At 49.6% G+C, this 14345-nt stretch overlaps 1 protein-coding gene across 1 annotated transcript in view; it reads right to left on the reverse strand.

Moving 5' to 3' along the window:
* The window catches only part of ISX (intestine-specific homeobox), a 14263-nt gene extending 1864 nt beyond the window's left edge, over positions 1–12399 (reverse strand). The window contains exons 1-2 of the mRNA XM_008590226.1: positions 12132–12399; positions 1560–1711 (exon numbers count right to left, since the gene is read on the reverse strand). Of these exons, the coding sequence (XP_008588448.1) occupies positions 1560–1711; positions 12132–12399 (420 nt within the window). The remainder of the gene's footprint in view (positions 1–1559; positions 1712–12131) is intronic.
* Positions 12400–14345: the final 1946 nt, after the last annotated feature.

The following is a 14345-nucleotide window of genomic DNA, read 5'->3' on the forward strand; positions in this document are numbered from 1 at the left end:
CGGGGGATTGTGGGGGGTGTGTGGGGGGAGGTTGGTGGTGAACAGAGTCTAACAGGGCAGCTTCTCAGCTCTTGACAACAGCCACCATGTGGAAATGTGAGTACAGTGTTGCAGGTTTATCCAGTTTCCAAGGTGGAAATCCTGATTTTTATATGAAAGCTTCTGAGTTTTAAAGTACTGTGCAGACCAAATAAAACCCATTTGTGGGCTGTTACTCACCAGCAGAACACCAGTTTGCAATCCCTGAGAGCCCCTTGGCATCTACAGGTTGAACACTGGCAGCTCCGTGTATTTATGAGTGCCCCGATGGTCCCTGACAAGCGGCCATCTGTGCTTGGTAATTCTGCTGAGGAGCTGCTGAATTCTGGGCTTTACAGCAGATGCAGGTGCTACACACTTAGCTGGTGCCATATTCCAAATGGGAAGAAAAAAGGGAGAAGTCTAGGATGGGTGGCCTTTTGCCAAAGAAAAAAAGGTTGGAATAAAATAAAGAGCAATGCTGACCTGGGCCCTGGTTCAGATTTTGAATTAGAATAAGTCCATGGGTTTGTTTAAAACATATATATAAAAAATAAAAGAATGGTTGTTTTAGAGAGAGTGCCAACAGGGCCACAATTAGATTTGGTGGAACTTCATGTGCTTGAGTGCTACTTACAAAATTGGGGATGTGTGGACAGCACAGGATGTACCCCTGGTGAGTGACCAGGAGCTACTGTATTTCTAACCATAGATGAAGCAATAGACAGTCTGGGGTGAAGAGATTACAGATGATTGATTAGGCCGTTGGTGTTTAAACCAGGTCTCTCACCATGGATCCAGGCTTCCTTCTACTTCTCTGTGCTTCCTCCAAAGTGATACCCATGTGGTCTAGATCAGGGTTGGCAAATGTGGGGGAGTTAAATCTGCAGGCTAAATTTGACCTTCCACCTACTTTTGAATGGGCCATGAGCTAAAAGTGGTTTTCACATTTTTAAATGATTGGGGAAAAAAATAAAAAAAAAAAGAATAATATTTTGTGACTCTGGCAGATTATACAAAATTCGACTTGCCGTGTTCATAGTTAAAGTTTTATTGGGACACCACCATGCTCGTTTGTTTACATATTGTCTGTGGCTGCTCTTGTGTTACCATGGCAGCACTGAATGGTTTCTGTGACAGTGACCGTGTACCCCTCAAAGCCTAAAGTTGCTACCATCTGCCCCTTTACAGAAAAAGTATGTTGACCCCTGGTCTAGATTGCCAAGGACCTATTTTGTGAATGAGGCTGCATGGTGAATGATGTTCTGGAACGTGACCAAGCGGGGAGTAAGGGCACAGAAGCAGAGATCAATGGCGATCCCCAATGGAGCTCCATTTTCCCACTTAAAGGAGAGAAACCATCTTGCAACTAAGGTGACCTCGTTTCCTGGAAAATATATTTGGCCAATACAACTGTGCTCATGGGATAAAGCCAATGGAAAGTTTCAGATGGGGCAGCCAAGAGGGGCCCAGGATGCATTGTGCCTCCCCCTGGTCCCCAGTGCATCGAGGCTGAGGGATGAGGGCAGGGACAGCTGTACCTGCACCCGAGCTTCTGGGAGGTTGATCCTGGCTGCCAGCTGGCTGCGAATGTGGACATCTGGGTAGTGGGTAAAGTGGAAGATCTTCTCCAGCTCGTGCAGCTGCTCTGTGGTGAAGGTGGTTCGAACCCTCCGCTTGCTCTTTCTCTCTTCTGCATGGAAGAGGGTCCAAGTTGGGCCAGTGGCCCTGGTGTCAGCACCTCAGTGAGGCTTTTGTGTTGCCTTGTTCTATCTTTTCAACCCCTGCTGCCAGTATTGAATCTTGGCCCTTGGCTCCTCTGGCTTAGAGCTTCAAAATATTCTCTTTCCTAAAACCCCCGCCTCTAGGCTAATCCTTCCTCTCCCCCTGGACAGTGAGGCCAAATGAGCATCTTAAAAAAATCCTCTGGGATTGTGCCTTTCTGCTGCTCAGATGCCTTCAGCCACTCCCCTTCATCTACAACAGGCAACAGCAAACTAGTTTCTGTTTTTAAGTAAAGTTTTTTTTTTTTAAAAAAGGTGACTGGTAAGGGGACCTTAACCCTTGTCTTGGTGTTGTCAGCACCACGCTCTCCTAAGTGAGCTGTCCGGCCATCCCTACATAGGAACCGAACCCGTGGCCTTGGTGTTGTCAGCACCACACTCTCCCAAGGGAGCCACGGGCCGGCCCTCAGTAAAGTTTTATTAGAAGAATCAACCAGCATTGCCCTCAGCTCCTGGATGGAGCCAAGTGACAGTGGACGTTGGAGGAAGGACCAAAGCACATGCTGGTAGGTTTGGTCTCTTGACCATGGACTTCTGGTAGGTTTGTTCAAAGCTGGTAGGTTTGTTCTCTTGACCATGGACTTCTGAGGACAGGGTTGCAATTCTAGTCTCACTTGGAACAGACAGTCTACATGACGTGATGGCAGGAGTTGTCGAATAGACACAAACCCCCTCCCCAAACCACCTTTGCTTTTGGGGAAAATGGAATTCCCACCATTCTAGTTGACTACCATGCCTCTCCTAATTTCTTCCTCATTCCTATAAGAAAAATCTAGTCTCAGAAAATGATGGAGAACCTAGATATCTCTTGTCCCAGGGACACTCACACTTGCTCCAAGGACTCAAAGCCTTCAAGGCAAGGGGACCCATGCTTGCCTGCTGTCCTCCGTCTACACTGTGAACTCCTGGAGGACAGAGACTGTGTCTTAGACTGGCTGAGTAACTGGCACCTAGTGGGAGCTTAATAAATATTTGCTCTAAATGAGTAAATGTGAAATTGAGGCTCTCTATTCACTTTTACATGATTTGTCAGAAATTTTGTACAATGTCAGATGTCACATGTCAGATAGGATAGTGGAATCTGAGCTCCACCTGAGGTCTCCTAACTCCCAGCCCAGTTTCTTTTTTCCTAAATAAGAGAGGTAAAACCACCACAAACTATGAATTGGAGTAGACACTCAATGAAAAACGGATTGCATTTGTGATCGTTTAATGACTAAAGAGATTAACTATGTGTGTGAACTTATTATCGATCCTGCTATCATTGGACGGTAGAAAACCCACTGAGCTGGACGTCAGAAGACCTGAGCTCTGTTCCTGGATCCACTTTACAACTTGGGCCACATTTTATTCACCCTCTGGGCCTCAGTCTCCCCATCTGTAGAATGGGGGAAAAAGAGGGGTTGAATGATCAAGTCACCAAGGCCAAATCCACCCTGATAGTCTACAATCCTCTTTCATTTCAGGTGGAGGCTGAATGGTGTAAAAGACCTTGCCTCGGGCTTGCCTGAGATTTCCTCTACTGGAATCCACCAGGCCCAGCTGCCTCTGTTGCAGAAATGAGCATTCATGGTTTGCTTTCAGTCTTGCTCCTCCCTACCACACTTCACATTGGTTGTTAATCCTTTTTTATACCTTCAAAGTTCTTTTGCTCACGTTTGCTGACTGTTGGAAGCTTCTTGGAGTAGGACAGCGAGGTTTTAAACATTCTTGCCCACTAGAGTAAGCTATTGGCTTGTGAACCACCTTTGGTAGGAGTCTGATTTCTGTCTCTACCCCCTCCTCCTCCCCAAGTCACACTGCTTTTTAAATCTTTTTTGTTTTTAAAGAGATATTTATTCTATGATTAGAGCTGGTGGTGTGTTTAAGAGATAGAGCTGAAGCCAATCAGATTGATGTAGAGATAAAAGGCAGTGTTAATCCATTGCCAATAATTTAGTGAATGTCTTTTGTGCACCTAGCATTTAACAGGCAACGAGGACCTGTCTGCAGGAGTACGAGATGAATAAGCCATGCTTGATAGTATCGCATTAACCCATTCATTCATCATTTGGTCTGCATTTCAGATGATAGTAAATGGTTTAGTGTGGTTCTATAGGAAGTTGCAAAAAAAATGACAGAAGGGAAGATTCCAGGTTGGCTGGGCAAACAGCATAGAGTTGAGGTTTTCCTGAGAATATGGAACTGTGGAGTGAATGTAGGGTATAGAACCAGGATACAGGACACAAAATTACCTGGAGAATAGAGGTTTAGGAATAGAAGGTAGATTATAACAAAAACAAGCCACTCCTCCATTTCCTTCAGAAGGAAACTCAGGAAAAGAAGGATTTATAACTAAGAATAGACTTCTTAATAAAATAATTATTTCAAAGCTTCCACTTGTGTAACTAAGGGGACAGCTATTAAGGTATATATAGCTTTTCCCTATTCTGAGCAGGACTGGAAGAACATAATTTGGAGGTAGGGTGCAGAAGCAAAAGATCTAAAGCCCATTCTGCATAATAACTTGACGGCTGACTTCATGGAGAGGGGGCTGCCTGGAAAATTATAGTCTGCTTAGAAAAATGTTTTTTCTCATTAGCTATGAACTATACGTTCTCAGGATAAGTGTTTGTCCTTGAGAGATGGTGATGATGATGGTGCTTGGTGTGTGTGTCTAACAGCTCTAGTGACTTCTCCAAGAATAAACAGGGCTGCCTAAAATTCACACTGATGGGAAATGGAGGCTGAGCTCCAAATGGACTAGCCTGTGGGACTCAGATTGCCAAAACCCCTCACCCCAGATTGACTGTAGGTTCTTGGGATGTCAACGGTCAGCACTGTCCTCATACAGCCTTTCTCGGGATGTTATTCCAGACTGAATAAGAAGGATCTCAGAGCCGAGGTCATTCCCAGTGGTTGAGGATCCCTGACTTATGACTGGAGACACCCAACCAGAAGGCTGAGAGCAATTTTGGGAGAGACAAATAGACTTGAACCTGGAGTCAGGGAAACGAGGTTAAGATCTGAGCTGTACCTTTTGAAAGGTTTAACTCTTTAGAGCTGCACTGTCTGACTACATGTGGTTATTTAAATTAAACAAAATTAAAAAAAAATAAATTAAACAAAATAAAGCATATTCTGTTTCTAACTTAAAGTTTCTCCCTGCATTGCAATTTCCTCTAATTTTCAGAAGTCTCTAGGAACAAAAGTATCTGACAGATATAGCACCGACTTTGATGGCCTTGGGGGAAACTGGAAGCGTAAGGAAGGCAAGAGGAAGGCCGGGCTGCCCTACACTCATCTTACTGCTGAAGCCTGGGAGATGGAGGATGTCCTGTGGAGGTGCCCAGGAGCTTAGGTGGTGACTCAGAGCAGAGTCAACCTGACCGTGGGTCACAGGGCAGGGTGGGGTAGGGAAGAGAAGTGTCTGAGGGGATGGCTCAGGAAGGATGAAGGTCAACCCTTCAGCTTTCCCACCATATGCAGGAGGAGGCGGCGAGGGGGCCAGGAAGGCTGAAGCTTGGGGTTACAGGCCACAGCCGGTTATGAGAGCGAGAAGCAGAACAACGCAAGTGGGGTGTGGAGCAGAGAAGGTGGCAGAAGGAACCTCATTAGACAAGAGGCTGGAAACACGAGCTTATCGATGGGCACGCCCGTGCACAGGATGGGATTGTCAGTCACCAGGAAGGGCCGGGATATTCCGAGCCCCTGCCCAGAGAGGACAATGGGTACATCAGGCCCCATTTTCTGAGGCAGGATGGATCATTCTAGAAGGAGCATTGGATTGGGAGTGAGAAAATCCTTGAGTTCCCTCCAGGCCCAGCATCTCCCTAGCAAGTTCTTGGCAGAGAAGCCAAGAAGCAGGTGGTCACAGCCCAGCCCACCCAGTGTGGCCAGCCAAGGGCACCCTGGGAGTGGGCACATGCAGGCGGTGGGGAGAGGGGGATGGAGGTGGCAGGGAAGTGCCACCCTTTTCAAGTTGCTCCTCTCCCTGTTATTAATTGTGCAAGTTGTGAATTACACTTCAGTGGGTCTTCAAAGAGAACAAGTCAGCAGAACTTAATTAAACCTGAGCCGTTTAGCACATCGATCATAAGAAATACACAATTTACACAGGTGATTAGGCCGCCTAATTATAGACCGTTGTTTTTCTGAGCTCGGCTCCCTCCTTCTTTGCCTGCTAATTGGCCCGGGCTGTGCAGCTAAAGGCCTGGGGTGGGGGTGGGGTGGTGGGGGGTTGTCACTGGTGAAGTCTCTGGAAATGGGCCTTTTCCTTGTCTTCCGAATGCAGTGGGTTCCTCAAGGAGAAGCTCCAGGACACCCTTTGGAGGCCTCCTGCAGGCTGGGGACACCTCCTGTCACACGAAGGTGGGGTGCTGCCAGGAATCTCCCCAGGCTGACCTGCACTGGCCGCTCTCTTTGGTCAGGCCATAGACTTCCTATAGCTCCCTCGTGCTATTTCTTAATTTCCTCCAAGGCAATACATTTCCCTCTCTATTTTAGCCAACCTATGACAGTTTTTATCAATTGGAACCAAAGGGTTCTTATTAATGTTGGCCATTGTACCCTTTCCTGCCTGAAGCCCTAACATGTTTCTTCATTCCTCTTGAAATGAAAAAGCAAAAATAAAAATCTCTACTGTGACCTACAAGTCTCAGTATGGGTTGGCCCCTTTCTATCTCCCAGACCTTGTAGTGGATTGAATTATTTCCCCCCCCCCAAACTCCCTGAAGCTTGAATTGTGTCCCCCAAGTTTTATGTATTAGAAACTTGACCTCCACTTTGACTGTTAAGAGGGTGGGAAATCCTATTATGGTAATTGAAAGGTGGGGCCTTGAAGAGGTGATTGGATTGTAGGACTGTGCAGTAGTGAATGGATTAATAATGGTGGTCAGGGGCGTGGTTCTGACGGCTTTAAAAAGAGTGAATGAGAAGCTTGCTTTCTCTCCTTCCACTGTCTTGTAATGGGAGACCCCTGAGTCACTGTTGCTACCACCAGATGGACTTTAAATTTCCCAGCCTCAGAAACTGTGAGCAATAAATTTTGTCTTCTTTATAAATCACCCAATTCTGTGTCTTTTGTTATAAGCAACAGAAATGGGCTAGTACAGACCTCCTCTGAGAACATCTCGTCTACCAGTCGGTCCATGCCCTGGGGCTTCCCCTGTGTGGGCTGCCCTCCCCCTCTCACCGTGCTCAGGCCATCAGATTGCAGCTCAACCATCACCTTCCCTGGGAAGCTGTCCCCAACCTCCCTGACAGACCAACTCTCCCCTGGAATAGGCCCTCAGAGCATCATGTTCCCATGTCCCCAGCACTCGTCTCCGTTGTGACTGTATTTCCATTCCTGGTTCTCGATGGCTGTCTGTCTCCCCTGCTAGACTACAGAGGGCAGGGCTATGCTCATGTGGGCCCAGCTTAGTGACTCATCTCTACTAAGTGGACCGCAGTGCAAGTGACACGATGTGATTTCCGAGGTGAGGTCATGAAAGGACGCAGCTTCCCCTGGCTCTCTCCCTCTTGGCCACACTCTGAGAGAAGCCATCTGCCATTTTGTGGGGACTCCCAAGCTGCACGTGGAGACTCCTGCACGGGGAGGAACTGAGGCCTCCCACCAGCAGCTGCACCATTTACCAGCACGTGAGCCACCTGGGAAGCAGATCTTTTATTCCAGTCCCGCCTTCGCATGATTGCAGCCCTCAACAGTTCCTTTACTGCAATCTTATGAGGGCCCTGAGCCTGAACTACCCAGTTAAGTCACTCTCAAATTCCTAATCCCCAGAAACTGAGTGAGATAATAAATATTTATTGTTATTTGAAATCACTAAGTTTTGGGATGATTTGTCATGCAATAGATATGCCTGGCACTCAGTAGATATTCAGTAGCTATTTGTTGTATGCCTGGATAAAGAATACAATGGATAAATCAAATTTAAGTTATAGCTGACACTTGTAGCCTCTTTCTCTGCATGTTCAGACTTCTCCTAGCTCTGACATTCTGGGTCCTATGATCACAGCAGATGTTGTCAGTGCCTGGCTCGCATCCCCCAGACATTTCCATGCTCCAGATCAACTTCATACCTCCAGGATTTGTCTTTATGGGCCAAGCCCTGGATATTTCTGAGGAATATATGTGCTCCATTTCCCAAAGGATTTGAGCTTCAGTTACCCACAGGGTCACTGGCTTAATGACACACGTTTATCTGTTGCCTTCCTGCTGGTGTTCCTTGCGCATCCCAAATCAGCTACTGGTGCTCACATCCTTTCCCCACGGTCTGCTTTTTTAGAGGAATCCACACTGATATAGTGTTTTTGTATTAGGAGAGGTGATGCCTGTACTTTCTTGTGCTTCCACAGGGCCTAAGACTGAGCCATTTTCTCTGTTCTAGAATCAGCCACCAGGTGCCCCGGAGCCAGGTTACAGGTTAGTTTGTGGCTCTGGTGGCAGGGATTGAGAGACAGGGTCCATTGGAGGGAGACCAAACCACACTTATCCTGGGAGACGTACAAGCTTTGAGCTCCACGTTTTCATGCCCTGCTCCTGTCTACTCTGATGGGAGCCCTGGGTCTACCTGGCTGAGAGCCAGAGCTGTTAGTCACAGGGTGATGAGATACGTCACAGGCTGGGCTGCAGCCTGAGTCAGGGCAGCCTCTCCCCGTGCCCGGAGCAGAGCAGAGCAATGCAGGGGAGGAGGAGGGGGCAGGGAACAGAAAGGAGCAAGAGGAAGGAGTAGTGGGTAGAACGGTGCTCCCCTAACCCCCAGATATGTCCAAATCCTAACCCCGGTAACTGCTGTGAATGTGACCTTATTTGAAAATAGGGTGTTTGTAGATATAATTAAGTTAAGGCTTTTGAGATGAGATCATCCTGGATTTAGGGTGGGTCCCAAATCTAATGACTGGTGTCCTTATAAATGAAAGGAGAGGGGGATTTGGCACGCACACACAGACCCGGAGGGGAAGGCCATGTGTGTGAAGATGGGGACAGTCATTGGAGTGATGCATCCACGTGCCAAAGAAGGCCTCGGAGTGAGAAGCCAGGAGAGGGGCACAGAGCCCACGCTGCCTTGGAACCTACAGATGGAACCTACAGATGGAATCATGTCTGGATTTTAGGCTTCTGGCCTCCAGAATGAACTGTAAGAGAATAGATTGCTGTGTTTTAAGCCATTCAGTTTGTGGTGATTTGTTATGACAACTATGGGGAACAAATGCAGGGAGAAGAGGAGGAAGTGGAGAAAGAAGGGGCAGGAGGAGCCGTGGTCCCTGAACAGCAAGGGTGCGGCAGCCTCTGAAGAGCAGGAAGGGTTTGGAGGTTGGAGGGTAGCTTCATGTGTGTGTGATGGGAGATGAGCCTGGGGACGAGAAAGTCAGTTCATGAAGGACTTTGAATGCCACACTAATGAGTTAGGGGCACGGGTTGATGAACTACGGCATGAGGGCCAAATCCAGCCTGCCGCCTGCCGTTTTAAATAAAGCTTTATGGGCACATAAATATACCTATTCCTTTACACGTCATCTGCAGGTGATCTTCAGCTCTGACCGTAGAGTTGAGTAATTGTGACAGAGACCATCTGGCCATCAGAGCTTAAAATTACCATCTGGCACTTGGCAGAAAAACTTTGCTGACCCCTGCTATAGGGTATTTGTCAAATGCCAAGGATTCCGTGGTCCCGCTGATCAGCTCCATCAGACATGATGGGCGAAGTCAATGCCACCTCAAGATGGTGTTGCCAGGGACTGTTACCACTGCTGACCATGCCCACTGCAGGTGGACGGTCACTGTGCTGGTCTCACTCACCCTTCCCTCCCCAGCCTCCAGCCTGGCCTAAGTAAGAACTCAGCAGTTACCCACTGAATGAGTGTAATGGCTCTTGAACACACAAGGAAATAGGGTTTCAGGGGTCCTGCCTTTCCTGGGAAGAGAGAGAGGGCAGCTGGGCTCAGCATCCTTCCAGCTAGGGAGACCCACTTGGATTTTGCCATTCACTCAAGACCGGGGAGGGTCCAACCCATAGATCGCCAGGGTCTCCACAAGAGTAGGAAGATGTGGGGAGCAACTTTGGTCCCCGCCATGAGAAACAAAGCAGGCAGAGCACTGCACTGGCCTTGGAGCCTGGGCAACTGGCCTGGTCGTAGCTCTTGCATGAACTGGCTCTGTAGCTTGGAACAAGCCACCTGCCCTCCCTGAGCTTCAGACTTTCCCAAGAGTAGTCTTTGGACCACCAAGCTCAGAATCATTTGGGAGAGCTTGTTAGAATGCAGATTCCTGGGCTCTACCCTAGACTTAGAGTCTTGGATGCCAGGCCTGACTTGCTGCATTTTAACACACTCCTCAGGTGACTGGCGTGTGGAGGTGATGTCAGTCAGCCACTCCATGCAGCCCTTTACATGTCAAGTGGAGACGAAGAGGAATTTATTCCTCCATTGCAATTGTTGGGCCAGGAAAGGCATTGCTCTTTCTGGTTTTGTTGCCCTTTCCTGCTGAGGGTCCTAAATGAGGGAAGGGACAGAGGACAGGCATCATCAGCAGCAACACGACAGGGCTGGGCTGGGGGCTCCTGTGAGGGCAGGGAGAGGTGTGTCCGCCTCCCAGTCACCCTGCTCCTGCCAGACCTGGCATGGCGACTGCTCGTTCCTCAGGGAGGAAGATTCTGCCATGGAGGATGACCATGAGGCAGTCCTCCAAGGTTTTCCAGCAACTAGTTTGCTGTTGACTCAGTCATGGAGTGTCAGAGATGGGAGGGACCTAAGAATGCTCTGGCTCTGCTCTTTCACGTTACAGGTGGGGAAACTGCGGCCCAGAGATAGAAGTGACTTGCCTGGGGATCTCCTGGGAATAGGTGCCAGATCTGGGCTTAGAGGGCAGGTTTCTTAAATCCCTGCACTCTTTACGCAGCATGTTTCATGGACTCCAGCTCGTATGCAATTTCCGCAGGTGACATTTGTGGTTTCTGACAGGTGACCTCGCATCTGTGTTATGATTCACTTAGAACTGCCGAAATAGACTTTTTTGTCTTTCTCATGTAAAAACATTTATTTTAAAAGAAAATTTCTTATGATGACCATAAATGGATAACTAGTATCTTTCATCATAAATAGAAGGCTAGTGTAGAAGTTCATTACTGAACTATTGACATAAATAATCGTTGTCTGCGTGCCCCACAAAGCTATCTTGAAAACTGTCAGTGGGACCTTCGCTGAGCTTTTGGAAATGCTGAATTCCAGCAGGTGGGAGATGTATGGATTTAAACTTTAAACTATGTGCAGGAACAATCTAGGGTGGAGGGTCTCAGGCCACCAGGGTTTGATTCTAGTGCTAACGACTCACGTAGTTCTTGCAAGTGATTTCTCTTCTCTTCTTGGGTTCATTGGCTATAAGATGGGGCTGACGGATGTGACCATGCGGTGAGAAAATGGCCATGAAAGTGCTGTGAGAGCCACAGGGCACGACCCAACGTCACGGCTGCTATGTGGTTAGTTCATGCTGGAGTCTGCTCCAGGGGCCAGCAGGGTAGCTGACCTGGGACATGTCAGTATCTTCAGTGGAGGCCTAGAAAGGGCGACCTTCTTTCTGCCACCAGCCACTGTCAGGCCAGGGGAAGGAAAGCTGCACTGAGGTCACATGGCAGACCAGCGCAGAGCTGAGACCCACACTCCGGGTTCCTGCCTGTCAGCAGGGGGTGCGTGTCCACCTCAGTCCCCTAACGCTGCCTCTCCTCTCCTCGTGCTGACTCTCCAGAAGGGCCCTGAAATCTGTCTGGTCACTGGTATTCAAGGACATGCCTTGGGGTGGCCACCAGCTTGGGGAGGGCGATCAGGGTGGGCAGACCCCGGGCAAAGCTTCAGCCACTAGAAGCTGTGCAGACTGTACTCAGCTTAGGAAGGGAAGAATGTGCGAACTCAGCAGGGGTTTGGGGCAGCCAGTGGCAGGTCCTGATCTTGGGTTGTGGCTTACTAGCTACGCAACACTGTTCACCTCTTCTCTTTCTCAGATGAGTTTCCTCATCTGTCCAGTTACGGTCATCATGCCTCTCTACTGAAATTAAAGTAGCATGCCGAGCCCATCATCAGTGCTGAATGGAAGGTGACTAGCATTCTAAGCTGTGGCCTAGTTACTGGAGCAAGCCCTGGCCTCTGCCTTCTGTGACTAATTGAGCTTTGGTGTTCGCATCTGGGAAACCACAGTTCTGGGCTAGATTGAAAGGTGTCTAAGGCAACCCAGAGCCTGGTATCTCTCTGAATTTTATAACCCTCTGTTCTGTTGGTATGGACGGCACAGCCATCTCTCTGCCTGGGCCCAGCTGGAGTCCAGGGAGTGGAAAGAAAAGATCAGGAGACACTTACCCTGGGGCTGGTCCTGTGGGGGCTTTTCCAGCCGGGAGCCTGTGGCTGCGGCTCGCCTAGTGCCCGCTCCACTTGTGCCTTCTGGCTTAACCACGGCAGTCCCCTCACTGGGCCTCTTCAGGATTGCCTCGATGGAAAAGGACAGGCACGGCTCCTTTGGGGCCTCGCAGCATCCCGGGCTCTTCCTCTCTACATCCTGTGGACAGCAGGGCTCACCTTGGCACATGCTGTGGGTGGCTGTGAGGAGGGCCACTGCGGGGGGCTCCATGTGTGCCCAGGAAAAGGCCAGTGGATGGCAGCGTACTTCCTCCTGGGCACCTCTGGGGATCAAGAGAGCACACAGAAGTGGAGAACAGGGAACTTCCTGTCAGGTTATCCAAGCACGATTCCGTCTCCACAGGGATTTCCATGGGCCACTTCAAAACCCCCTGGGTCAAGGAGGCAGATCCCAACGGAAGAGCTGGAAGGTGCCGGATCCTGTGCCCACAGGCTCACTGTCCTCTCCAGCTTGACGTCAAAGGAACCCCCATTGCCAAGTTGGGGTTCAGTCTTCAAGAGAAGGGTCTTCTCGGAGGCAACTGCTTTCACAATCACCAGCCTAGGCCAGGGTCCTGAAGGTCACTGCCCAGTGGGGAACAAAAAGAAAACAAGGAAAGGCGGTCAGGGGTGGAAGGAAGAAGGTGTCTGCCTCTGAGGAGCTCTGGAGGCAGTGTGTCCACCTTTGCCCTTTCTCTGCCTTATGGCCCTTTCCTGCTGGTTCTGGCCAGCCTCTGGGAGGCTGGAATGCCAGCCTTGGGTCCTAGGTGGCCAAGTCAGTCCTGGGCCACACTGCAGCTTGAAAGGTCTTCCCGGAAGCCCCTCTGGACTTCCTTCAAGTCTGCTGCTGCCAGACTCCAGAATGTGCCTTCTAGAGTGTCAGTGCTTCTGCTGTCCTGCAGGTGGAGGCTGAGGAGAAGGGTCGTTGGGTCACTGCCAGGCCTGTCCCTTCTCTGGGTCGGGGCTGTGGAGTCTGATCCTTCTCAGTCGTCTCTGGATCGGCCCTGGCTTTCTTCTGTCCTTGTCTCCCAGACCACACTTCGCATGTCCAGTCCTCTCTCCTCGGTCACCTGGCCTGGGGTACCTTCCCCTCCTTCTTGTAGTCCTGTCACTTCTTTCCTGCCTGCACCCTCTTACCTGTCTCCGAGATAGCACCGAAGGGACCTTTTCTCTCTGTCCCATAAACTGTTGGCTGGGAGCTGACAGTCTGTTCTTGCCAGGAATTCTGCTCCAAATTACTGTGTAACCAAGGAGGAGGGGGCAGTAAAATGACTGATAAGAGAAGAAACTCTCCACCCTGCTTAAGGCCTAGATGCAGGTGTCAGGGTAGAAAAGGGGCCGGAGGCAGTGGGGGTCTGAAGGATGGATATGGGACGCTCTGGAGAGGGGTGTGCTGGGAAATTGGCCAGGTCCGAGCAGGAGAAGGGAAGGTGGGAGCAGGACGCCGGGAAGTGTGCTCAGGCTCAATAACGTGCGTTTACTCAGTGATGGCAGTTCACGGTCATGAATAAGTGGAGGCTGGACTGGTGCAGTGGGCTGGATGTTGGCTGCACCACCCCTTTCAGATGTGCTTTCATCAGCTTGCAGATATCAGAGCAGGAAAGGCCTTCTTAGGCCCTTATGGTATGTGTGGGGAAACTGAGGCACAGACCAAGGTGATGCAGTGGACGTGATGGCAGGGTCTGATCTAAGCACTCCCTTGGGGAGTTCCATGCTGGCCACAAGGAACCAACTTGTACAAGAGTGATGGATACCCTGGCAGAGACTGTGAATGTGAATCTGGGTGTTAGAATTCAGACCTTCTCACAAGGAGGTGGGGATGGAGAAGGCTGGTCACCACTCCCTGAGGAGGGTGAGGCAGGAGAGAGAGGAACTCACTCTGGGACAGGAAATAGGTAAAGATGTCCTGTCTTAGGAACTGTGCCCCTTGGAAGTGTCAGGATCTTCAGTTTAGTTAGGGGACACTAAGCTTTGCTGCAGTAACGAGTAAACCCTCAGATCTCAGAGCTTAACTGCTCACCCATCTCATAGTCTAATGCAGTTGGACATTCATTCAGGGACACAGGTCCCTTCTAAACTGTGATGCCACCATCCTCCAGAAACAGGCTCCACGTTATCTGTGGAAGAGGGGAGAGCGAGAGAGGGAATTTTAATGAGTCAGAGTGGACGTGGCTAACA

Source organism: Galeopterus variegatus, unplaced genomic scaffold (genome assembly GCF_000696425.1).
Source record: "Galeopterus variegatus unplaced genomic scaffold, G_variegatus-3.0.2 Scaffold139, whole genome shotgun sequence".
Lineage (NCBI taxonomy): Eukaryota > Metazoa > Chordata > Mammalia > Dermoptera > Cynocephalidae > Galeopterus > Galeopterus variegatus.